This window comes from Eretmochelys imbricata, chromosome 8 (assembly GCF_965152235.1).
Source record: "Eretmochelys imbricata isolate rEreImb1 chromosome 8, rEreImb1.hap1, whole genome shotgun sequence".
NCBI classification, from domain to species: domain Eukaryota; kingdom Metazoa; phylum Chordata; order Testudines; family Cheloniidae; genus Eretmochelys; species Eretmochelys imbricata.
Window position 1 is genome coordinate 100,712,831 of NC_135579.1, and position 27,161 is coordinate 100,739,991.

Genomic DNA, 27,161 nt, shown 5'->3' on the forward strand with positions numbered 1-27,161 from the left:
CTCCTGTACCACAAAATTGTAACGTCATGTGATGCAATTGGAAGCCTGCTTATAACCAATCCAGATTTGGACCAGGAGTGTTTTTATGTCAAAATTCAATATACAGGTGCACCTTCTTTTGGAAGATTCCACAATAACTGCTTTATACAAACCATTTTTTTAGCATCCTATCTGCATGTTATCAAATATATTTAGCCTGATGATAGATACAATATAAAAATAAATCATACTGTATTAGGTTAACTTCTAATATTAGTAGGAAGGTTTTTCCCCAAATGAAAATGTAGTCCTATTACACATTACAGTTTGGGACTTAAGGTATATATTTGACAGTTGAGGAGTATTAAATATGAAGCTTATTATATTTTTTTTAAATTAAAATTTAGAATTCTTTAAATCTGTTGAAAAACTAGTTCATGTCTCCCAAAGTTCTTTATGGTAAATCAAATACATTTGCATTTGAATTCATTCTGAAAGGCTGTGTACCTCTTTGAGATACAAGTGTCCAGATAGTTGGCTTTTTGCAATAATCACTGGTAAACCATGGTAGTTCAGCGGTGCTTTAGGGCCTTTCATTCTTGTTGAGGTGTTGAGCAGAGCCAGCTGGGACATCGGCAAGTGCATAATGAAGCTGTAGCAGCCCTAAAATGACTGGAATGATGGAATGGAAAAAGGTACTCCAGTCTCTCTTATCCCCAGGAAAGTATGTGGAGCAGTTTAGATGGTGAAATCTGTTCCTGCAGAAGCATGTGTGTCTCCTCCCTCCCTCCCAGAAACATGGAATGGCTTAGAAGGGGTAGTGGGTAATGACAGTAGCCCCAGAATAATATAGACAATTTGTGGGGGAGAGAGGGATGTGGAATGGAGGATTTGCAACTCCTTTCTCTAGATCAGTGGTACTCAAAGTGGTGGTCCGCGAATCTGTGCCGGTCCGCGAGCCATCGGCTGCCGGTCTGCGTGCACATTGGAAAAAACAATGCCGGTCCCCCACATCAGATAGCTTGAGAAGCACTGCTCTAGATGATGGTTTGGGCAGCCATGAGGGAAACAACCTCCCCTTCCAAACCAAGATGAAAGAGTCTCAAATGTTCCTTCCCAGATCCCCATCATACCAGCTGTGTTTCCTTTCGGGTGGGTCTCCCTCTACTCTCTGAACTGCTTCAGATTCCTGAGGTTGGGAATGATGGGTGCTTCTGCCTCACCCCTCTGCTCTCTTCCCTCTTGGGTGAAGGGTGTTCTTTCTGTCCCTGTAGGCAGCAATCAGCATATGTACATTTTATTGCAAATGGTAAAATGTTAATCATGATCTTGAGAACCAAAACCACTCATCTTATTTCAGCACTGGTCAGTTGAGTTCTTCCCACAAGAAAAGTTATAACAAGCTGCCATAATAAGTATATTTGACTGACAGCTGTGCTACAGTAGTGCTTTGATGCCCAGTAACTTTTTCTTGTGTTAAAACTAAAGGTAGCAAAAGCAAGGTTACTGTTCTGGACTTCAGCTAGGCAGTGACAAGCAGTGTCTGATTAGCACTGCTAATCTGCCAGTTGGAAAGAATTCCAAGATTAGAATATCAGAACTCCTCCAGAAAGCTGGCACTTGGCTGATAATGTCTCTGGCTAAATGTCTTACAAGGCTCACAACACACAATAAGAATATAAGGCATCCTGGAGTTCTCTCAGAACAATTTTCTTTCTTTTTTCCTGCTCTGGTGTTGTCCTACTGATGCTTTTGCTGACTCTTCAACATTTCTGTGCAGACCTCACCTCTAAGAACATGATTAACCTGCTCTGATTGTGACAGCTTATATAATGTACTGTCTTCTCTCTCTGTGCAATATTTGCAGCATCACTTAAACAGACCTTTTTTCCCCTCCAGTATCTTTCATTAGAGTCCCAATTAGGGAGCTGTTTTTTGTTTGTTTGTTTTTGTTTTTTGTTTTTTTTAAAACACAGACTCTCAAGAAACTGGTTTCAGAGTAACAGCTGTGTTAGTCTGTATTCGCAAAAAGAAAAGGAGTACTTGTGGCACCATAGAGACTAACCAATTTTGAAATTGGTTAGTCTCTAAGGTGCCACAAGTACTCCTTTTCTTCTCAAGAAACTGTTTCTCTGTTGAACAAACTTCTAAAGTTTCTGTAATAATTCCTGGTCTCTTTAAGAACAGTAGGCACTCTACTGTGGCTTTTCATAGCAGATGTATTAATTCTAATTTTCTCCTTTTTAGACAGTTGATAATTCATGTAGATAATAAAAATGAGTGCTGATTAAAGAAGGTCAGCTTTAAGATGTGTTTATACCCTGTGGTTTGACTTTTTTACAAAAAAATTAACCACTAGATTGAATTTGTCACCATCCGGGGCCCTGATGATTGTCAAGGCTAAAGGTAACGAAAATCATGGTTGGCATTTTTGTCTCTTACACTTCTGATTTTAGTATTCTAGCATAGGGCCAGATCATGCCACCTCATGGGGCGTGGGGAAATCAATGGTGTAGGCGTGGGGAAAGGAGGGGCAGAGAAGGGTCTCCCTCATGGAGTTCCCCCCAGGTGACGGAAGCAGGGTTCACAATGGAAGAAGGCTACCCTGAAATCTCTGATCTTGGAGATCTACTGGAGACATGAGAGCCACTAGTGCGGAGGTCCTTTGCCTCCACACTGAATCCAAAGCCCCTCTGTCTTCTCTACCACTTGTGACAGTGCCCAGGACCCCCAGGCTGTATCAACTGTCCTGCAGAATGTCCCAGCCCTCACCCCTCCTGTCTACCCCTACCCCCTTTTCCATGTTCAGATCCCTAGACCCTAGTGTCCTCTGTGGGTCTAGGGATCTGCACATGGATAGATGTGTGGTGCTTGGAGGGGGTGGGGGATGAAGTTCCCTAGGGATAGCCGACCCCTAGCTCTCTTCTGCACATCTGAGAAAGATGCATGTGTAGATGGGTCCCTCTGTTCCTTGATCTGCAGAACATGGTAGGCCCTTAATGCTGTATACTTTTTTCCTAACATTCTACACAATCAGTGAATACCAAAAGTTTACATATAAGTAAATAGAAAAGCATTAGTTTAGCATAAGCTACAGAAACCACAAGCAATAAAGTGTTTATAAACAAGTTTGCAAAGTCAGTAGGAATGAAACTTGAAAAGCTTTACTTGAATTTTTATTGATGCTGTAACATGACATGAAAAATCTTTAAAACTGCTTTTGACAAAGAAATGTATTGAAATAAAAGTCAGACCTTAATTGTTGTACAAAAGCAATGTAATCATCTGTAATTGAATTGTCAGAAATGCAAATGTTATCTTCTTGACATTTACCATTGCTGTTCTGTCTTTTCTAATTATCTTTATTAAAGGCTGAAATTAACAAAGGAAATGGTTTAAAATTAGGAATGGCTTGTTACATTAGGTGACATTTATTTCTTTGATACCCTTTATCTTTAGTTGGAGCTTGATGTTCAATTATTGTCTCTCTTCTAGGGAATTGCACCAAAATTGAGATTTTCTACCAGCTCCCTTATTACAGAAAGCCTGTTAAGTTCAGGAAGGATTCATGTACAGGTTAGCATAATTTAACTGTTTGTGATTTAATTTCTAGATTTAAACTGACAGCTGTGCTGTCAAATGTTTGCATGTCCTACTCCCTACAAACTTTTTTCTTCCTTTTGTTTGGGTAAAGCAGTTGTCAGAGGTGCTTGACAACTTGATTAAATTTTTAATCAAGCAGGAGTAAAGAGAAGGCTAGGTGCTTGACAGTAGGTGCTGAGAGTTCCTCGAATACAAAACAATTAACAGCTGCCATATCCTGTGATCAGCAGAGGTGTGTGTCCCTGGTGTGTGTGGAGTTGGGAAGATGCCTTCTCATCATTATCTAACAGTAGCTGGGTGAACCTGGAGATGACAAATTATTAAAAACAAACCAATACATAAAGTATAACTGTAATTATCTTGAGAAATTATTTTTGTAATGGATATGAAGACTTCATTTTAAAAGGCGACCATCAACTTGTCAATCAAATATCCACCTGGAAATTATGAAACAATGATTAGTAACGCTTTAGATGAACTAACTGAAGGAAACTCTTTTTCTGCCATTTGTTTACTTTGTGTTTGACAGCATTTTGTGTATAGTCAGTTTTACCGTTTTGAGCCTCTGTTGGGCTTCCTGTCCTATACACTTATATGATGACATCACTTTTCCATATTGTTCAAAATGGTGTTTATTAGTAATAGCAACAGCAAAACTGAAAAGGGACAGGCGGCAGGCAGGAATGTGCACAGACAGAGACTGGGTAGCCTGTGAATGTTTGGGGGGTGATGGTGATGTTGGGTCTATCCTTAAGCAGGGGAGCAAATAAAAAAAGCCTTATCAACATTTTTAAAGGAGGTTTTTTTTGTAAAAAGGCACATTCTATTGGAAAACTGAATGTTTCTAAACTGATAAACATTAAAAAAAAAAAAACAAGTTGACATTGTCACTTTAAAGAGATGCAATCATATTGGTGTTTTTCTAAAGTGTACATAGCATGTACTTGAGATTTTTAATGTACTAAAAGGTACCTGAGATTCTTAACATACCACTCTGAAACCAGTCTTAAACATGTAACTCACCGTGTGTGCAGATGGAAAGGCAAGCAATAAACAGTGAATACTGCCCAGTTAGTCTGTAGTCCATTTCTGTTTCAGTTCTCATGCACTGATGTAGTGCGGTTGCATTGTATATGCACCAGAATGATGTCTGTCATCTCTTTTTATTTTAAAAGGAAAAGTAATTCCCAAACGAAAGTCATAAAAAATATACAAAATTAAATACCAATAAAAATTAGGTTTAATAAAATGGGAATTTGGAGCCAAACTTTACCTGAAATTCCAGTTCATTATACTGTGACATCAAAGCCAAAATGTTCAACTGAGAAAGCGTTCAAAGCATAGCCTTTTTTCTAGCGTGTCACCAACTATAAAGCTTGTAGAGGCAGCTGAAAGATGATTTTGTGCTGAAATTACAAAAGAGTGATAATGTATTTCAAATTAAACTTCAGTACTGAAAGTATTACTCTTGACAGTTGATTTTTAAACTAGTCAGTGAAGAAGTTAATAGTTAGGGCTGGCTCTTTTCTTAATAACTGTTAGTTTGGTGTTGCTGGTTACAAAAGAATTGTGGTTTGTTAATATACCATGCATGTGCACAATGTGGTATTTTTAAAGCTTGTGTCAACTCTGAGCTAGACCCCTATGCTGGCATTTTAAATGGTCTCCAAACTTTGCCTCCAAACCCTGTATTTGTGGATGCAAAAAATGCCATTTTTACAGGCAAATGTTTAGGTTTTGTATTTGCATTATATTATTGGCATAACTTAAGAGGAACATTGGAAAGTGGGTCCTTAAGGTTATATTATTATAGCTTTTTGGTAATAACCTTGTCTTTAAAAAAATACCCCAGTAAATTTGGTCAGCTTCTAAAATGTATATAATTTAACCATAAACAAAAGTTCAGTCTGTTGCCATCCACTCTTTAAAATAATTTAACCTTACACTCGGAACAGTAAACACTTTAAAAGATTTTACAAAAAAAGATGTTAGCCAGTTGAGCAAATATTTTCAAATCTGTAAACTTTTAATCATATATGCTAGGCAGAGTTGTCATTAAATGAACTAAAGTGACATAATTCAACTTAATTTTATATAGTGTCTTTAGCACCAACTGTGTGAGCAAGCTAATTGGATAAGTATCAGGCACTTAACCTTAAAGTCTGACATTTAACAATGTGCATTTTATCCTCCTCCTGGTTTTAAACGCATTATTTTTTTCTAAATTGCTGCGTGATTATAGTTTTCTTAGGGTAACTTGCACTGACGTACGTCTATTTCTGTCGGAGGTATTGGTTCCCCTTTTGCAGATGTTTTTTTTTTTTTTTTTTTATCATCACTAGCAATCTTTGCTCGGCATGCTGTCAAACCAGATAATTTCTCTTTTCACTTTAGGATAATTTGGATTGGGTGCATCATTCAACAGCAAATGGAAGATTACAAACAAGGTCACCAAAGAAAAACACCCCTTCACCTGAGAAAAACAGGCACTGTTTAGCAACAAAGAACTATGAGCAGCCCACAATAGCTTCTAAATCACGATCTCCATCTCCATACACAAAAAGACGAATGTGTGAGCTATCAGAAGAAGCCAGACAACGGCTGGCCCATTTAAACCTGGGGCCTTTTGAATTCAGAAGAGAAACTGATAAACCTCCATTTGTAATTAGACGTGTATGTATTCTCTGCAAAGTGTTTCCAATTTAAGCTGAGCTCAAACATTATTCTTTTGCTAAATATTACTCCCCAAATCCTAGTTTAAATGAAAAACCTTTTTTTCTCCTGAACAGCCTGCTACATAGTGATTTAAATGTAAAATTAACAAGAATAAAAGTCCTTTTGTCAGCGCTGGTAACTGACAAGACTCAAACTCTTTCATGAATACCATGTTTAAATTCTGAGTGTCCATTCTTTTTCTTCTAGCACACTGGACAGCATAACAGGTGCATAATTCAAGTTGGAAGTAATTGGTATCAGTATTAAAAGTGGCTGAATAGGATTTGAAAAGAGTGCAGTGACTTTATGAAGAGTCAGAATTCCTCCTTTGTACCTTTCTTTACATTATCAGCTTGTCTTTGAAATTGTCCCTTTTCTAAAATATAAACTTAATCCTTCAAGTTCCTGAGCATTCTGACCCCAACCTAGCAAAGCACTTATGCACATGCTTAACTTTAAGTATGTGAGTCATCCTGCTGAAGTCAACAGGACTACTCTTGCTTAAAGCTAAGCATGTTCTTAAGTACTTTGCTGGATTGGGGCCAGAGTGCTTTGCATCTTGGAGGATCATATTGTTCAATATGTACTTTAATGTTAGTTTTCTTTTTTCTTAATATTTCCCATGATCACTATAAACATCTACCTTCAGAATCCAACCTTGAAAGATTGCAGAGAGAAGGAGAAATGGGGCTCTTTTGTTTCTGTGCTATGACATCAGGCCTTGCGTGCAATTTCAGCGATCTTATCTGCCATGTTACCTGATTATCTTAGTTACTTCTCTGATTATTTCTTTTTTTAGCTGATTACTAATTAATTCATTAGCATATGTTATCAAACTCTGGAATTCACTAACAAGTTTTCTTTTACTCCTAGATACCCTTTAGAAATTCAGATGAGCCTTAAGCAACCATTAATCTTCATCCTACTGCTTATCGTACTCCCATGGATATTATTTTTTCTTTTAACTCAAATTAGTCAATTCTTCTGTTTCTGATCTATAGGTGATGTTCACAATGTAATTACAGCACCTTTACATGACAATTGCTGACTGATTACTTTGACTACTTTTGTGCCTCTTCTACAAGAAGAAAATGTGTATCTGCTGTATTCTTTTAATGTACCATATCCAGATTTTCATTGCCTTTCTGATCTTCAGGGTGTCTTTAACGCTGAGGTCTTCTTGGACTGGGAATACTATGTGTTACATTAAGATCAAAATTTGAACTTGCTAAAACATTATCCTTTAATTAGGAAGAAGAGCAGTGCTTTAAATATCTTGGTGAGATCTGAACTATTTCTGGTAAATATTAGATAACTATTCTGTAGCTTTTCCTTTTTTCCTGTTATGTAACTGGTGCCGTAGTAGACTATGTATAACAAAGCTGTAAGCAGGGCTTTGGAGCTGGGCTCCGGCTCCGCTCTAGCTCCAGGCAAAAACCTGCAGCTCCACTGCTCCGGAGCTGCTCCGCACTCCAGCTCCGGGCTCCACTCCAAAGCCCTGGCTGTAAGAAGGTTCTAGTGGATCTGCATTAATATATAAGACAATAAGTTACATCTTGTTCTGCTGCGTGTCACCCTCTCGCCTCCTTTCTGGTTTGATTCATAATTTCTAATCTAAGGGTTTTTGTAACTGTTCTTACATTATCGTCTGTGTATACGTAATAATACTATATTTACACAGACAAAATACTGAGAATAGCTTCCTTAACATTATCATCAAAAATCTTAGATTTATAAATTGAACCAGAAAGGAGCAGAGGTGGACTTACAGGAGAAGGAAAGGTAATTTAATTTATTTGTGTGTTTGTGGTCATATAAAAAGTTTATCTCCACACACTAAATGTTTTAACAATGTTTTGGCTCCAGGTTGAACATCCGAGCCCCACTGTTGATGTTCATACTTGGCGTCCCACCAGAGACAGTGGACGAGAAGCTTGGTCCAGGGTATCTTATGGTACGTATTGACTTGTGTATCTCATCTTAGATACTCCCGTTCCATACAACTGGTTAGGCTTTTTAACCCCTTCGTGTGGAAAGACTGTCCTCTCGAGGATTTAGGCAGGATGCTGGGATGAATGAACCTACTGTTTAAAAAAAAAACAAACAGACAAAAAATGTGGCTTAGGATATTTAATTAGCCCAATGATTGGGTCCTTAGTTCTGTGTCATCTGAAAACAGAGTGTCTCCAAACACAGGTTGGTGCACTGGTAAAGTCAACCTGTGCTGGCAAGGAGCCAGTGCAGAGACACCTGGTGAGAGAGACTGACTAACCGTGGCCTATTTGGACGAACAAAGATGACACTGGAGAGGGCACTCCAAGCACTAAGCCTGAGGATCCCTGACAACCCAAACAAAAAACCCTATTACTCACTTTGAAATATAACTTTTTTAAGCCTCTGTACCTAGGATATCTGCAACCTTTCTCTTTCCTGCCAGCCAAAGTAAAATACCCTTTCACTTACCCATGTGTCTGATTGGTTATTGGGGCCCACCAGGGCTAGCCCCTACAAGGCCTAGCTTCTGAAGCCCCTAAAATGCTTGCCTCTGAATTTCAGTACACCTGGCATGCTACTGTTAGCCTACAGGGTTCGTGTACTGGGTTGGGACAATAATTACGTATCTTTATATGAACTGAAAAATACAGGTCTTCCTACAGTGGTTATGCTTTGCCATTTTATTTAGCTTCTGATCTCTTATTTCCCATATGCACGACATGGATTATTTGCTTTGTTACTTCCAGTAATCCATGGATTAAAGTTAGAATCCTTTAGTGGAGAGCTAAATTGAAAACAATCCTTCTCCCATATAGTATATTTCCACAGACTTGGAGATTCCCTGTCTGTCTCAGGTAAAATTAGGGAAGGCGGTACTTTAAAACATGGTTTTTCTTCAGTATTCCTCATGTATGATAGCATGAAGTCTAGTGAACTTCGTCAGTATTTATGTGTACTTCTATTCACATTTTATTGTGACTCCTCACTAGTAATACCTTCGCTGCAATTCACCGTGAATTAAAGGTACTTTGCAGTTTGCCCATAGTGGAAGGACTGGAGGCTCCAGATGTAGACATTGGGATGCAAAGCCTTTCACCTCAGGGTCATAAACTTGAATCTTTTGCAGTTTGGTAATATCAGAGCCACATTACCACCTGATAGGCATTAAGCACATATATGAAATGAGTTAGAGGTCTTGGGCCAGTCACTAGGGGTCTGAAATCTACCTCAGAAAAGAGTTGTCACTTCTAACAGTCACAAGATTCATTGGTAGAGAGCCACCCCCCTGCCTATGTTCTGGGGTGTAACAGTTATAAGGATCAGACTTCTGAAAAATACAGGTGTTCTAATCCTAGAAATGACAGCTCAGTACTCTTTCATCCTTCTGGAGGCAGCTTACTGAGTCCATGCAGTTTATTGCATGTATATATTGATCTTTTGGATGAGACTAAAAATATGGAGGTCCTGTCTGCTTTCTGTGGAGAGGATTTACAAATTTGGTTACTTGGTTGCACCCCCAAATTAGATACTAAATTTCATCATTTTGTGCCTGTAAAATCAGAGGCAGTTATCGAAAATTTGACTCTACAGATACTATGGTGCTTTTAATTAAACAAGGGTTTGCCCCAGTGCTTTAGAGGGAAGCTTTCATCCTGATAGTTCCAAGTATATGACCCCTCTTAGATATAAGCACATTTTATCGAAACTTGGGAGCCATTGATATTGGTGGGATTTCTGTGGCATGTATCTGTAGATAGAATTGTAGCCCCTGTCTGGTTGCCATGCACTCTGGATATCTAAAGTTGCACAGAAGAACTAAGCATTAGATACTATTAGGTGAGCTCACTCTCACCTTGAAGATACTATCCACCAAACTGATTTGAGGCATAGCAGCACAGAGTGAGAATAGTTGGGACATTTCCAGTCCTGTGGATATACAGTGGACTTCTCTTTTAGGATGGAAATTTGACTTCCTTTACAAAGTGGCTTACTATAGTGTAGTAGATAATATGGTCCATATTCTGGTATAGTTTTACTTTACATTGGTTTAAGCAATGAATAACAATATAAGTCACTTCGGTCCACTCACAAAATTGTACTCATCCTCTGTGATGAGTTCCCATTCACTTAGACCATGTCTACCCTACCATTTATGTTGGCAAAACTTATGTCACTCGGGGGGGGGGGGGGGGGTGAAAAAACCACCCCTTTGAGCGACATAAATTTCTCCGGCATAAATGGTAGTGTGCACAGCACTATGTCAGCGGGAGAGCTTCTCCCGCTGGCATAGCTACCACCACTCTCTACCATAGCTACCACTGCAGGTGGTTTAGTTATGTCTACAGGAGAGCTCTCTCCCGTTGGCAGAGAGCAGCTACGTGAGAAATTTTACAGCAGTGCAGCTGCATCTGTACAGCTGTGCCACTGTAAGGTCTCTAGTGTAGACATAACCTTAGTGCTGCAGCCAAACTAAAGTTATTGTTGTCAGATGAAGAAACTGAAACCCTAAAGCACTAATGGCCATGACGTTATTTTGAATTACACAATGTATCATGTGTCAGAGGCGTAGTCGTGTTATTCTGTATCCACAAAAACAATGAGGAGTCCGCTGGCACCTTAAAGACTAACAGATCTATTTGGGCATAAGCTTTCGTGGGTAAAAAACCCACTTCTTCAGATGAATGTAAATTGCATCTGAAGAATGTAAATGTATAACAGTAAATTGCTTTGGCTGCTGTTTTGAAAGGTGAGTTGTAAGTGATTTTTGGGAAAGACTTTTTTTTAAAATGCCCTAAACTGCATGTGGATTCTAGACCTATAGTCTCAAAACTTGTTTAAAAATTCTGTTGGGGTGCATTTTTTTCCAGATCCTTCTCTTCTTGGCAGCTATAGACCCAAGCATACTAAAGTAAGTAATGCAAATAAAATTGCATGTAAATTTTCCTATGTTTTGGAGTATGTGGAATAGAAAAGCATGTGGGATTTTTGTTGAAGGTGCCTGAGTGAAATCAAGTATACAACTTCTTCATCTTGTTGTTTGATGCTGTATATGCACCGTTACCTGAATATAGATATTGTTTTATTGTACTATAAAGCGTTCTCAAAACATTCTGCAGACACAAACTGTTAACACTATGGACATAAACTCATAGTGAATAATCCTATTCTGCAGTTATAGAACCTAATTTTTATTTACAGTAAAGTCACTTTCACTTTATGAAGCCGGGGTGAGTAAAGGCACCTTAAAGTGGGTGTGAAATTACATTTACAGCCACTTCAAGAGGATCTCTTGTATCACCAGAGCATTGGTGTAAATGACAGCTGGATCCACAGTGTTTTATTTTTGTTTTGTTTTTTTAAATTGCTGCTCATTACTTCAAATGTTTGGCTCTTGTGATTATTCTCAAGTTTTGTCTTTCCTTCCTCAGCTAGCTGCTTTTCATATGTTCTTGGTTGGGATGGAGAGCCTTGTTTATCTCACCAACCTGATAGACGTGTGAAATGAGATGTCACTTCTTTGTTTATCCTTTTTTTCCTAATTTTTGTCTTTCCTGAAATACACTGGAAATTTTACTAGCAGACCGTAGACCGTTATTTATTGTGTGTGTGCCCTATTAGATTTCCTAATGGCTGGCAAGAGAGATGATGCAAGGAGGGACAAGGAAAGTGAATTAAAAGGATAAACCTTTGGTTCAGGCCAAACATTCTTGTCAGCTTCTTAACTTTCACTGTGTAGGATTGCAGTTTTATGTGGCATGTAAGTCTAATATATTGTGCTGCCTCTGGATTGCTCCATAGTGATAAGTGATAAACTGTATTGAGAACTTCTAAATATGCTTTTATGATGGATGTTTTAATTCAAATCCATTTTTCTCAAATGGGGAAGAAGATATTAGCTGCAGTCATTGTTTGGAGCACATAGATAACAAAGATACAGATTAAATTCATCACTCTCCTGATGCCCTTAAGCATTCCTGGTTTCAACAAAAAAATAAAGGCAAAAAGGAATATACCTTTTCTGTTGCCAAAAATAATAGTATAGCTCTGAACTAGATGTTGTTAATATTGTGTAGAGTGAGAGGGCCTGAGAATTACTGTGTAATGTGGCTGTTAAGGGGAAATCAATGTTAAATTTAATAAAGCAGATTATATTTGGGCATGCTGTTTGTCTGTGTGTTTAATCTGAAGATTACATTTGAATGGGATTCTAATTCTGTAGCCAACATCAACTACGTCTTTTAAAATTGTTAGGTGAATTAGCTCATGGGGCCAAAATGTTTGGACTCTCCTGGCTTTTATTGGTTAATTTAGGTCTTCTGTGTGGTGTGACTAGGGTATTCAACTTTGGTTAAAGTTCACCTAAAAATAGTGTATTGTGCGATGGGGACAGATACAGTCCTGCCTTTCAGAGGGTTTCCTGGCTAGCAAGGAGAATTCCATGGAATATTATTGAGTTCCTCTATGTGTGTGGTGTAAAATAACAAAACAAATTCCTTTCTCCCACAGGGCACAAGAATCTTTAAAGGGCCAATGGGGTAAAGCTTTCGTCAAGGTTACATTTGAATAACGCTCTGATGAATCTCTTTGTAGGAATATATGGGAACAGCTTGAATCTTGATCTAAAAATGCTATTTCTACATAAGTGGGCATGGCAAACCAGATGAGACATGGCCTGGTCCCCTAAACTTACAAGCTAAGCTGGAAAACATGTATCCTTATCCCACCCCACATCTTTGTCATGGAGCTGTTCTGGCAGCTCTACAGTGTCCAAGGATCTCCCTTATGCGGCTGCAGCAGTATCTAGAGATCAAGAATTTGGTCCTAGCTGATGGGGCCAGCAGGAAGTGAGATGCTGGATCAAGATGGTGGAATACTAAAGGTTCATCACAGTGGGACACCTTTCTGTGAAATTTAAGGAATATAGCAACCCTTCTAAGCCCTTTGCACTGCTTGCACATTTTTCATTAGCAGCAAACTCCATCACTCAAGCATGCAAGGTGTAGCTTTCCTTAGCACTTTACAAGCTTACAGAGAAAACCCATGAGAAAATGAACTGTACGGGTGTAGTATTCAGTTTTTAAAGGGTCATAACTTGGGCAAATAGAGAACACTTTCAGTGGAAATCTTCAAGGTCTCTTTTCACTAGAAACCTGCAAGGCACTTTCCTCAGTGAGGGCTGTTTCAGATTTTTACCTCTAACTTTTTTCAGCTCTGTAGCGGCTCCAAAAAAATTGCAAAAATTTCTTTATAATTGGGAAAAATGTTGTCTCCCTCCCCCCCCCCCCATTATCCCCACCATCTTGTTTGATAATCCAATATGGCTGAAGAGCTTTTGCTGAGACTAAAAAGTCCCTGTTCAGAAACCAGTCCTAGAAAATTTTCATCTGGAAAGGTGAAAACTTCTTCAAAAAGATATCAGTGACTGAAAACAGGGGTTAGCCTGGAATGCAATCTTAGTTATGGGGGGTGCTGCTGCTCCCACTCCAATGTTATATGCAAACCTCTGTAAATCATCACCTTATGTGTATCGCTTAATGCAGACAAGTTGAATTTTTAACTTTGTTTGACACACAGAGCAGGTGGAAAGTGTACATCTCTGCTCCGTTAGCTGGTGCACAGGCATAGCCAGGGCACATTTTACATATTGTTTGAAGTTTTCCTGCTGTTTTCTCTCTGACAGATGATCAAGTCTCATCATGGGAAAGACTTAGATGGCTCTTCCGACAGCTGTGATGAGCACCCGATCTCGGGTACTGCTAGTAGGCATTTTCATTCTACTAGTTCATTAATACGTTCAGCACCCTCCTCATTGCAGAAACATTCCTCAAGTCCTGTACTAAACCGTTCTTCGCTTAGAGAAAGGTAAAGGCTTGTTTTCATTTGTTGTCTGTGAAACTTTGGGATAATTGGTAATTGTGAATCACAGTAATGTTTACATAACTGTAGGTTGTAGGGGTAACACAGGCTAAAATGACTGTGGATTTCCTGTTACTTTATGTAGTCATTTGAACTGTCATCAAAGGACCACATGTACAAAAGTTAGGGTGTCCATCTTCTCTCAACTGCATTTGTACAGCCCAACTGACATGGGTCCCAAAATCATGGCAATAAAAATCTCTTCTCCAATTGCATGTTTTGAATATTTGGTATAACTTAGTCCGGGTTTTGGCTCTGAATGTCTATTATATATCTCAAGCAACAATTGGTCAGTATCTTGGAAAATGCTAATATTCCAAAGACTGATTTCAATGTCAGGAACTTAAATGTGGTGATTGCATTAGTAAAATATTCTGAAGGTGTTTTGAACTTCTGATTGTTTTTCAACCCCAGTATTTGTTAATTCATATCTAATCCAATTAAAGCTTCTTTTTATAAATAGAAACTTTACTTTAGGGTTTTCTTTAAAAATATGTAGAAATATAGTTTTAGTGGGGCATATGTGGGCTGGCTTTTAAATCCTAGTGAGAGTTTAAGGTGGTGTCCCCTTACCATCGCCCTCTGCCTGACACTATTCCAGCATTCTGACGACTATAACTGAGAGTTTCATGTGTATTGTGTATTGATGTTTCTCTTTTTTTCTCCTTGTTTGTGTATTTGATAACTGTGTGTGTGTAGTGAAGGTCACTATGCCACCCGAATAGATTTACCCCCTTTTCTTTTGTGTGGATCTTTCACAGGCAGCAGACAAGAGAGAACAACACTTTGAAAACAACCTTTTAACTCTTTTTTGCATGGTACTGATCTTTGCCTGTCCAGCTCAAAATCAGGTCAACATTCTTGCTGTTTCACGTCACAGGTCTCTCCCCAGTAGAGATTCAGAATTTTGTCCAATGATGTCATGTTCCCTTCCTATCAGTAGGGGTACACCAATGTTGTTAATAAATACCCACAGTTTCCTTACTTGAGGTCCAAGACTTTTTAAAAAGAATGTAAATGTTTAAAAGAAATCTTTTGGCAGAAGCAAAATCATAAAATAAGAAAGCAAAGAGGCAGGAGCAATGAAAATGTAGTCTGAATCTGACCTTAATATTAGTACTGCTCAGCTTACTAAGGTTTTAACCGAATATATGCCGAAAGTTACATTTGAAGCTGTCAAACATGTAGCCAGGGTCAGCTTTTGGAAATGTATTAAAATATTTTTGTTCAAATCACCTAACTGTGCAGAACATCAGTATTGCTGAAAGCATAACAAAATACATGTATATCTAGATTAGTATAAGAGCCCAATCTTGTGGTGATTTGATAAATACTGCCTCCAATCTATTTTGAACCTAGCGTACGGAGAGCACTGAGCTTCTAGGCTACATAATGCTAGTCAGCACACAGCAACAAGAAAACTTGACCTCTTTGCTAAATAGGTGTGAAGTGAGTGTCCATGACATTATTTCCTCAGAGCCCCACTGTTGGTGTTACTTGCATAACTATGCACTCCCAGAACCTTTTTGAGCAATGTATGGAAGTGGGGGGGGAGAAGGTTTGCATAATTCCCATGAATCCTGCATCACATAGCCCAAGGGTATAAATATCGTGCCCTTTCTAATAGTCCCTCGGCGCCTGCCTGCCTGCTAGCCAGTGGTTGTAAAACTTCTCCCTTTTTCTTTAGTGTTTGATAAATAAATCAAATAGTAAATAGTTAGATTGTTAGGCTAAGGCTGAAAAGTTTGCTTTGTTGTTTTAAATTTTTGTCTGTTTTAATTTCCTCAAATTCTACATCACTTTGTGTCATTGTCTTAGAGACCAGTCTAAGACAATGGGTTTAAGAGGTGGTCTTTCCCCATACCTGCTTTATATAGATGTGTAACGTGCCCTTTATACCTTGGGGAAGTGCATTCCGCTAAGCAGGGATTGACCATTATTTTTTGTCAAGGTCCAAATTTTTTGGTCAAGGTATAGTGAAGGTCCAGACTCCAGAGCAAATAATAAAAAAATAACAATAAGTAAACAAATAGATTTTTGGGGTCCATTCAGAAGTACCTGGCAGTCCGGATTTGGCCCGTGGTCTGCCTATTGACTCTCAAAAAGGGCCCAAAAGCGTTGTAAGACTTTGGTCCAGAACTTGCTTTTGGAAGAGGCTCCAGTAGCATGCAAGTCCTGGTGATTTTCTCCTACGAAAGTACCCCCCAAGCACAAGTAATTTGGCAGCTAAATCTTGCTAGATGACAACGCCTGATGCAAAATCTCAAGCTGAAATCATCCCCTTGTTTGAGATTCCTTTACAAGCATTGAAATGGGTTCCACCAGCTAAAAAGATTGAAATTCTTTGGTTGGCTCTGAAAAGAGAATGCACAGTCATGATACTTGGTCATTTCTGGTGTGCTGAGAGGCAAATCGGGCTTTGAGAATCATGCATCTAGTTTGAAGTAATCCTTTCCATTCTGCACCTGGCAGGTGTAAAAACTCCCTAGCTGCTGATTTCAGTCTGAAAGGTGTGGAACATCATGAGTGGTCACTCCTGCCCTCAGGTGCTTGTGTGATTTCTGCCAGATGGGATCGTTGGAACATGGATTTATCTGCTACAAGTCAGAACAACAAACCACAATCAGAACAGTCAGGGATCCACGTTTAGGACTCCTTTCTTTGCATTGGCAAGAGAGTCTCCTTTTACTCCTTTCTTCTGTTTTCTCTCATTCCCAGAGTACTGGGAAAGTTTTGGCAGCATAGTGTTGGGTGATCTTAGTTAATCCAACATGAGTCCAGTTGACCATGTGTGTCCTGGCTCTACTGAAGTCTATGGAAGTTTTTGCCTTTGACTTCAGTGGAGTCATGATTTCATCCCAGGTTCTTGACTTCTAGTTTTGTCCCAAGGTTGTTTGTTCATTCTCTCCCTGAGTCAAGATCTCCTGTCCCAGCAGAGTAATGCATCCAGACTTCAAGGTTCTTTGTCTCATGTTATAGAGATTGGCTTTCTAGGGCAAGATGTCTTAAAATGGAGTCCAGAAAACCATCCACTAGAAAACAGAATGCTGGTAAATAGAACTGTTTTTAAAAGTTTGATCACTGTAAAGGCTGTGACCCGGTTTCTGTCCAGTTCCAGTTGGTTTAGACTTTCTTCTGTCTCTGTTATCAAAGCTGTTCTTAGGTAAGCACCTGCAGTTTCCATCTGCTATTACTGCTTATGCTGACCCTGAACCTGGCCCTGTGAAAAGGTGGTCTGGCTTTGTCTGTTCCCCAGTGAAACAATTCTGTAAAAGTCATACAAACTTATACATGCCTGTTCAGGAACCTATTCAACTTTGGGACTTGAACTTGGTATTAAATAAACTCATGGGAGGGTGTTTGAGCTTTTAGGGTCCTGCTCTTTGCATTGCTTCTCAGTGAAGATTATCATATTTTGTCACCGTTAACTTGGCCAGGAGGGTTTGAGTGGCAGGCCTTGATGATCTGTCACCTTATACTGTATTCCACAAAGATCAGTGGCTACTTCACCCCAATCTAGACCAATTTATATCTGACTTTTCATCTCAATTACTGATATCTCTGCCTGTCTCTTTCACAACGCCCCATAATTATGCTGAGGAGGTGAAGTTGAACACCCTGGATGTCAAGAGCACTGGCTTCTACTTAAACAGGACTAAGCCATTTCAGAAGTTAGACAATTTATGGCCTCTGGAGAGGAATTTGAGGATCAACCACCTGAGCTCAAAGACTGTCAAAATGGATAAGAAAATGCATCCAGTTATGATATATACCAGGTGTGCCTGAATTCTTAAGGGTTTGACCAACAAGGGCATTGCAAAATTGATGGTGTCTACATGCAATGTACCCTTATGTGAAATTTGTAGGGCTGCTACCTAGAGGTGAGTTCACACCTACGAATCACTATTTTCTCGACACTACATCCAGAGCAAATGGTGGTATTAAAGGACATTGTTTAAGACCAACCTCCTTAGAAGGTGATTGGCTAGCCTTCATGCTTTAAATTAAATGAGTTTACTTATCAGCAAGCACTTGTTCTCTGTGTGCCTCCATAGAGCTACCTCTTTTCTGCTTCAGAGCCCAGCTCTATACAGGGCTTCGGGGGGTGAAAAGGAACTGAGTGACCATTAGAAGGGATGATGCATTTCCTATCTACAGAATTTAGCACTCAGAGGAACTGAGTGCACCCACCAGCTACTGCTCAAAACAACTATTTACTGGCATAGTATGACTCTTGTCTACGCTTAAAAAACAAAGTGGTGGTTGTAGCTATTCCTTCACAGTTAAAGCAGCAAAATCCCATGGGATGGGAGCAGTTATATCAGTATAAAGGTGCTTATACCAGTATAGCTTCTTGTGATTTGGAAACTGAAATAAGCTATAAACTATAAACCGTATAGCTATATCTACAGGAGGGCTTTTACTGTCCTCATCATGTCGGCAAAAAAAAATCACACCTCTTACTGACATAATTATGCCAGTAAGACCAACTCTTACAGCATCTCTCTGTGTTGGCAATATATGCGGAGAACAAGTTGTTCTTTGTAAATAGCCACTTCCTAGCCTTTAACTGGAAATAAAGTTACTTCTTCTGGTTACCATGAGTACTGCAGAGATACAAAGTATCCAAGTTCTATCCATTTTGGAATTAAGTGTACCTGTATTTGGCTTTTCTGGATGATCTCTCATGTTACATGGGTAGTTTCTGAAAGATTCTTTTAGCTGTTTGTCTGGTTATATTTATCTAAGTAGTTATTTCTTTTTTCTTTTCTTTTTCTGTCTTGCAATAGAGCTCTCCAATTGTGAACCTGCTACTACAGTTCTTTATTGATTTCTGTCCTGTGATAGTTTGTCCTTGTATGTAGTTTCTTCTCAGCATGAAGTGTCTGCTTTGAAGTTGATAAATTCTTCATGGAGGCCACATACACACATTTACACACACTGTTGGAAGGTTTGCTGATGGGGTAGGGGTTATACCTGATGCAAACGTTTTGCAGTAAGCTTTTGCATTAACTCTGCTATCCAAGACGGTGTAGGATTTCTTACTGATAGGTGATATTAGCATTTCTTGCTATGTTCAAATGAATGATTGGACTGTCTGACTTTGAAAATACCTATTTGTTATAAAGTTGAGAATTGTAAGCTGGTGTTTAAATAGTATACACACATCTATTTGAATTTTTAATAGTCTGTTCCATCCTAGTGGATGTCTGAGAATTATATTAATCTGTATTATAACATCCAGACTTGATTCTTTTTTTGCACTAAGGTAAATGTTGTCTGTTTACATGACTTCAAAAAAAAATCCTCATCTCATAAAAGAAAATAAATGTCTTTAGTTACATTCCAAGGGAAAATAGTTTTGTACCTTAGATCGTACTTGACATAACGTCTTTGAAATGAATGATAACTTCTCTGATCTGGCTTTTTCTAGGTCACTGAACTATACTTCCAAAGTGTTTATACAATCTATTGGAATCAATAAACAATTTAAACTGATGTAACTGCAGAATGTTTGCAAGTCCCAAGAAAAATTGGAAGTATGACAAAATACAGCTATAGAAGTTTATCAGGGCAAACGGCCATTGAAATGAAATGACTTTTTTCCTCCAACATTGCAATAGAATACTGACATCTTAATCACATAAATAAGTAGCTAGTGGTTTTTAAAATGCATAATTAGTGGTTTTGGGCAACTGAAATTCCTTTATTTATAATTTAAGAAGCTGTGCTCTGAAAGCCATTTATAAAATATCTCCAATAGGAGTTATCACATCATTAGATGGTTTCAATTTAGATTATGGGTGTTACATTTTCTAGCATCATTTTATTTTCGGATGAGTTTTGATTTGGTGTAAATATTAACACTGACTTAAAATGTGGATTAGGCTTTATAGTTATTACGAAAATTAGACAGTTAAGATACTGGCAAAACTAATTAAAAAGGAGCTGATACTGTTTTTAATCATACTTAAGGTTTTGATTTTTGTAATTTAAGTTCAGGGCCTATGTGATCAACAAACATTTCTTATACCACAGTGCACACTAGTGGATTGTTCAGTAATGCTACTGAAGAAATGCATATAGCTTTTGCATTAAATACTTAATTTTCTGCTGTGGTACATGGATACATCTCATATGAGTGAATAAAATAGCAACTATGGTTTTTATATTTTTCAAGATAGAGCATCTGACTCCTAATGACAGGTTTCAGAGTAGCAGCCATGTTAGTCCGTATCCGCAAAAAGAAAAGGAGGACTTGTGGCACCTTAGAGACTAACAAATTTATTTGAGCATAAGCTTTCGTGACCTACAGCTCACCCGACTCCTAATGGATATTTATAAACATGAGATCGGTAACCGTGCTTTGAAATCCTCCGAACAAACCGTAGCCACTTTATTTCCTGTTTCAAAAAAGCAAATACTGTAAACTACAGCAACCTGTCTGACCTCTCTTTCCAGTATTAAACAACACAAGCAAATCTGACAAATTGAAATTGCTGTATACATGAGACAAAGTGCCCCACTCTCATGGACTAAGTTTCATTTGTGGAAATAGGAACTGGCATACTTGAATTGCTTGCAAATATACTGGTTTCAGAGTAACAGCCGGGTTAGTCTGTATTCGCAAAAAGAAAAGGAGGACTTGTGGCACCTTAGAGACTAACCAATTTATTTGAGCGTAAGCTTTCGTGAGCTACAGCTCACTTCATCAGATGCATACTGTGTGCTCACGAAAGCTTATGCTCAAATAAATTGGTTAGTCTCTAAGGTGCCACAAGTCCTCCTTTTCTTTTTGCAAATATACTGTTTTACATGCACAAGTTCAGCAGCAATTTCTCTAGTGCTAGGGTTTGGAACTAGTGACAGGAAGTTGGAAGATCACATTACTAACCCTGCTCTTCCTTTTTTTCTTTTCTTTTTTTGGGGGAGGTGGGGTGGGGGAGGAGGTTATTTCTCTCTTACCTGCTCTATTTCATTCTGTGTCTGAGCATTTCAGCAGAGCTGCAGGTTTCTAGCAATTTATTGGATAAGAATATAATGTATTCCTTGTAATGTTCAGCCTTAGTTCAGTTATATGATGAAAATGCAGAATCCAGCCTTCTCACTCATAATTTCTTTGATATCAGATCAATTAAGAAAAGTCAGCAAATCACTCTGCCTTTTTCTAAGATTGCTTAAAATCTGTTATTCTGACAAGGTTTTGTTTTGTTTTTTTAGGTTCTACCTCGAGAAGAAAAGAATAATTTGAACTGCTCATATACACTGCTAGGTTCTAAATTAACTGTAACCATTCCAGAAAAAAAACATTGTCTGACTTAATGAAAAAATCTGCACAGTGATGGTCAAAGAGCAAACAAAATCTTAAACTATATAAGGAATCTGAAAATATGCCGATATATAAATCAGTGTTAACCCTCACCTGGATGACTGTCAGTTCTACGCATCCTCTCTCCAAAGGGAGATAGTAGAAACAGGAGGGGTTCAAAAATGGATGACAAATGATTAGATGCATGGAAATATTCTGTAGGAGGATAGGTTGAAAAGATTGGGACTGTTTACAGGGAAGACAAGGAGGCATACTAAATAATGAATAATTTAGAACAGGTAAAATGGATACAGAAAAATGGAGGAAAGAACAGGAATCTCGAAGTAGAACACTTACGGAATAACCTGCCCATATTTGGAGTTGCTCAGTTAGAAGTTGGTTATTCTCTGAAGCATGAGAATTTAGATCACATTGAAACCTTTGGGTTATCATTGTCATCTTTCTTGCGACTTCCCTTTTGGGGGTCGATGACTTCTATAGTCTTCTTCCAAAACTCATGATCGTACACGAGGCTGTTGCGCAGATTGGCCTTTCTGAGGCCTATTGATATCTGGTCAATGTGCCGTGTCTTTGGTCTTCCCCTAGGTCATCTTCTGTCCACAATCATGGAAAAGCCATTCTACTGATATAGCTGTCTGATCTCCGCTTGATATGCCCATACCAATGTAGATTAGCCTCCCTCAACTTGTCTTCACTTGGAGAAACCCACATAAAGCCCCTTACAACCTCATTTTGTTTCCTATCATAGAATGTCCAACCATTTGACCATCTCAGCGTCTTAGTTTCTGTGATGGAGAACATACTGATTTCCTTTCTGGTGGCTGGCCAAGTCTCTGTTCCATATGTTAAGATAGATAGAATTACAGTTTTAAATACTCTGCCTTTTAACATTATTAAGGTCAGCTCCTACCATCTGCACCACAAAGCTTTAGAGTAATGCCAGGCATCACTCGGGGCGAATCATCCTAAGAATGACCATACTGGGTCAGACCAATGGTCCATCTAGCCCACTGTCCTGTCTTCCATCAGTGGCCAATGCCAGGTGCTTCAGAGGGAATGAACAGAGCTCTCAATCATTGAGTGTTCCATCCCGTTTTCCACTCCCAGCATCTGGGAGTCAGAGGCTAGGGACACCCAGAGCATGGGATTGCCTCCCTGACCATCTTGGCTAATAGCCATTGATGGATTTATCCTCCAGGAACTTATCTAATTATTTTTTGAACCCTGTTATAGTTTTAGCCTTCACAACAACCCCGGGCAACGAGTGCCACAGCTTGAGTCTGCGTTGTGTGAAGAATTACTTCCTTTAGTTGGTTTTAAACCTGCTGCCTATTAAGTTCATGGGGTGACCCCTGGTTTTTGTGTTATCATGAACCATTGATACTAGATATTTAATCACTTTCACTCTTCTAAGCTCTCCGCGTATGATATCCTTTCTGGTGAGTCCTCTTCCCTCAGGTATCCTAGCCTTGATCTTACCAACATTCACTTGAAGTGCACCTCTCAAAACTATGTTGCCACAGTTCAAAGTCGGATTGCAAAGTCTCTCAATCTTTCACATATATCACTACGTCATCAGCAAACAGCAGGTTCCAAGGCACCTCCCTTCGTATATTCTCACTTAGCACAACCTTGACAACCACAAACATAAAGGGGCTCAAAACTGACCTGTGACACAGGCCAACATTTACTGGAAAATCTCTACTATGGCCCCGTTAAGTTTGACTATGATAATCACTCTATCATACATATCCTAGGATATCCATAGGATACAGAGGGCCCTCGACAAATTAGAGGATTGGACCAAAAGAAATCTGATGAGGTTCAACAAGGACAAGTGCAGAGTCCTGCACTTAGGACGGAAGAATCCAGTGCACCGCTACAGACTAGGGACCGAATGGCTAGGCAGCAGTTCTGCAGAAAAGGACCTAGGGGTTACAGTGAACGAGAAGCTGGATATGAATCAACAGTGTGCCGTTGTTGCCAAGAAGGCCAATGGCATTTTGGGATGTATAAGTAGGGGCATTGCCAGCAGATCGAGGGACGTGATCGTTCCCCTCTGTTTGACATTGGTGAGGCCTCATCTGGAGTACTGTGTCCGGTTTTGGGCCCCACACTACAAGAAGGATGTGGAAAAATTGGAAAGTGTCCAGCGGAGGGCAACAAAAATGATTAGGGGACTGGAACGTATGACTTATGAGGAGAGGCTGTGGGAACTGGGATTGTTTAGTTTGCAGAAGATTTGATAGGGGGAAGAGGAGGGATTTGATAGCTGCTTTCAACTACCTGAAAGGGGGTTCCAAAAAGGATGGAGTAATGGTCTCAAGTTGCAGTGGGGGAGGTTTAGGTTGGGAACACTTTAGGAAACACTTTTTCACTAGGAGGGTGGTTAAACACTGGAATGCGTATTCTAGGGAGCTGGTGGAATCTCCTTCCTTAGAAGTTTTTAAGGTCAGGCTTGACAAAGCCCTGGCTGGGATGATTTAGTTGGGGATTGGTCATGATTTGAGCAGGGGGTTGGACTCAATGACCTCCTGAGGTCCCTTCCAACCCTGATATTCTATGATTCTATAATCCTGGAGAAGACGGGGTATCCTTCTGGAACACCCTTCTGTTACACACTATACCATGTTTCATGGTCTCTGTGTGTATATAATGTCTACTGCAGTTTCCACGGTATGCATCCGATGAAGTGAGCTGTAGCTCACGAAAGCTCATGCTCAAATAAATTGGTTAGTCTCTAAGGTGCCACAAGTACTCCTTTTCTTTTTGCAAAGACAGACTAACACGGCTGTTACTCTGAACACCATACCAAACTATTTCTTACGGTACACAATTGTACGCCAAGACCATACTCAGTTGCCATCTTTTTTCTCTGAACTTCTCCTTGGGGATTCATAGTGCACGTATGGCATCAATTGTGCTCCTTCTTGGCATGAATCCAGCCTGATCCTTCCAAATTTCAACCATTCCTCACGGACACTTTTCAATAATCTTCTTCCATACTTTCACAGCAGGTGATATCAGCTTAATTGGTTGATAATTAGCACACATTGTAATATCTCTTTCTTGTTTAAAAATAGGCACCACAAAGCTTTCACGCCATTCATCCAACATTTTCCCTTTCTTAAGAATATAATTAAACAAACTTATAAGGTACTTAAAGCTTTCCATTCCCAGTGATTTAATTTCACCCACTAGTACTTTATCTGGCCCAAGTACTTTCCCCTTTTTCATTTTCTTAAGTGCCTCTGCAGCCTCTTCCTTCTGTATGCAATCTATCAGGCCCCAGATCAGCTTACATGTTCTTAATTCCTCCTTTGGGTTCTCCTCATTCATCACTCTTTCAAAGTACTCACTCCAAACTTTGTTGATTAATTCTCCATTTATTTGCAATATTCCATATTCATTTATAGCATAAGCAAACTTGTTCATGTTCTCTCTTGCCCTGGCAAGTCTTTTGATGGTCTTCTCTCCCTCATGTCCTCTTCGTTAGTTATATAGCACATCACAGGCCACACTTTTAGCCCTCACAACACTTGTTTTGGCTGCTTTTTTTGCCTCCATGTATGCCATCTTATCTCTCCTCAAGCCACTGACCTGCTGTTTTTTTTATGAAGGTTACCATTTTTCACCCCCAACAGATTCTTTAACTTGAGGAGCCCACCACCCAAGTCTCCCTTCTTATCCTTTTTGGTGTTGGTTTAATCATTCCTAGGACTTCATGTGCCATTTCTAACAGTTTACTTTAATTTGAATCAGTTGTCCTCCACCATCCCTGTGTGTAGTCAGGAAGTCTACACATTACTCTTTGTTTGAAGGTTTTCTCATTCCCATCTTTAAGTTGCTATCACTTAAGCCTCGCTGGTGCCCAGGGGCTCAGACGTTTCTGAGGTCTCTGCATTCTGAAGTCCATAAGGAGAAGTCTGTGCTGTCCCACAGTGCGCTCTCTGGGTATTCCCTGACAATTGATTATTTGTGATCTGTCGAAGAAATCAGTTTGGGACTTGTCCTCCACTGGCACAAGTTATGAGATGGCTTCCCTTCTTCTGCAAGTGCAGTCACCAATCCCAATGCCAGACAAGTCTGTAGAACCATCTTCCCCCTCAAAAGTTTCTGGTTCCAGTGCCTTATGACCTGCTTCATATCCAGCCTTATCAGTTCCACTGCGTACATTTTAGATCTGTTCCGATAAATGTCTTCTCATTGGATGGTATGTTTCTCGTAAGGCACAGCAACTCATTGAAAAACTTCTCTTTTGATCCTCTCCTAACTGTGGTGCACATCAACTTATTATATGGATAGTGAAACCTTCCCAACACAATTTAACATCCATTAGTCGGTCCAACCTTCTGGTAATCTCTCTCATATGCCTGTGCGTAGTTTCATTTGGAATAGCTTCCAACATTATTTCAGGCAGTTGAACTCCCTGAGTAATAGATTTTGTAATCCTCCACCAGTTGGCTCTGCAACTTTCCCTATGATCTCTTGTATAAGTGCCATATTTACTCTTCGCCTCATTTTAAGATCTCGCATAGTTCCAGACTTCCTCCAGTGAATGTTCTACATTGCAACTTCCACATGTCCGCTTACTCACTTGCTTCTTTAACTTTAGCGGCCTTTTCCCAGTTACAGTAGTCAAACAAGGCTGCTGTACCTTGCTTGCAGGGAACATCTTAGCTCTCTGAGGTACTTGACATAGACGTCAGTTCACATGAGCATGTCTGCTGGATGAGCGTTATAGGTCAGCCATCCAAACATGCGACCTTTGGTTTGAAATTGGAGTTTCCCTTTTCCTAGGTGAGCTGCCTACCAAGGGTGACAAGCTCCATCTGTCCTGACAATAACTTTTGTTTTTTTTAATAAACCTCTTTAATCATCATCAGTTTAGCGTTCCTTCTTCGCAAACTCCTGGTCAGCAAAAAACCATCCTTTTTTCCCTTTTATCTAGCAACTGTGCCCAACAATCAATAATTATTATAGACGGGGCTCGTAGCCCAGCCTATTATTAAGGTTGCCCAACATTTCCCATAAGACCCTATTTTCAGTAGCTTATAACTTTACCAGACTATTTGGGCTGAAATTTTCCATGCTGGGTGTCTGCCACAGGCAGATCTTGGTTTTGAAAATTTCAGCCAGAATGATTCTCTCAGCTCTGAGAAAGAGGCTAGTGAAAGGTACATTTTGTCCATGTTTAAGAATTTGAGTGCCCTTTTCTTTAAACAGCTCTAGCATCTCCGTGCTTTTGAGCAGGGACTTGAAATTTGTCGGGGGATGGCTCTGCGTTGTCCACATGAAAATCACCCCATATTTGGCCAAATTGTAAGCCATTGAAAAATTGCAGTTCACACATGCTCAGTAGAGACTTCTTAAACTGGGACTTGCTGGACAAACAGACTGGAGCTAGGAACCAGTGGGGGGATACTGGGGAAAGTAAAGGGGGGGAGGTATGGGGGAGACAGATGGGATGAGGACCCTGAGAGTAAAGAGTGGGAGCTACTGTGGGAGGAGCAGAGACAGAGATCAGATGTGGAGCTGGAAAGGGGGAAGTGGAACTGGCTGGGCAACATGACAGGGCTTGTGGGAAGAGATCTGTGAATCCTACTGGCAAAGGTCCCATACC

General features: G+C 39.5%; 1 protein-coding gene across 2 annotated transcripts in view; it reads left to right on the plus strand.

Moving 5' to 3' along the window:
• The window catches only part of SPATA6 (spermatogenesis associated 6), a 53,262-nt gene that overhangs the window by 10,939 nt on the left and 15,162 nt on the right, over window positions 1-27,161 (plus strand). For both annotated transcript variants that reach the window (XM_077824240.1, XM_077824239.1), the window contains exons 6-10: window positions 3,475-3,555; window positions 5,977-6,255; window positions 8,164-8,251; window positions 11,160-11,200; window positions 13,973-14,154. In XM_077824240.1, coding sequence (XP_077680366.1) covers window positions 3,475-3,555; window positions 5,977-6,255; window positions 8,164-8,251; window positions 11,160-11,200; window positions 13,973-14,154 — 671 coding nt within the window. The remainder of the gene's footprint in view (window positions 1-3,474; window positions 3,556-5,976; window positions 6,256-8,163; window positions 8,252-11,159; window positions 11,201-13,972; window positions 14,155-27,161) is intronic.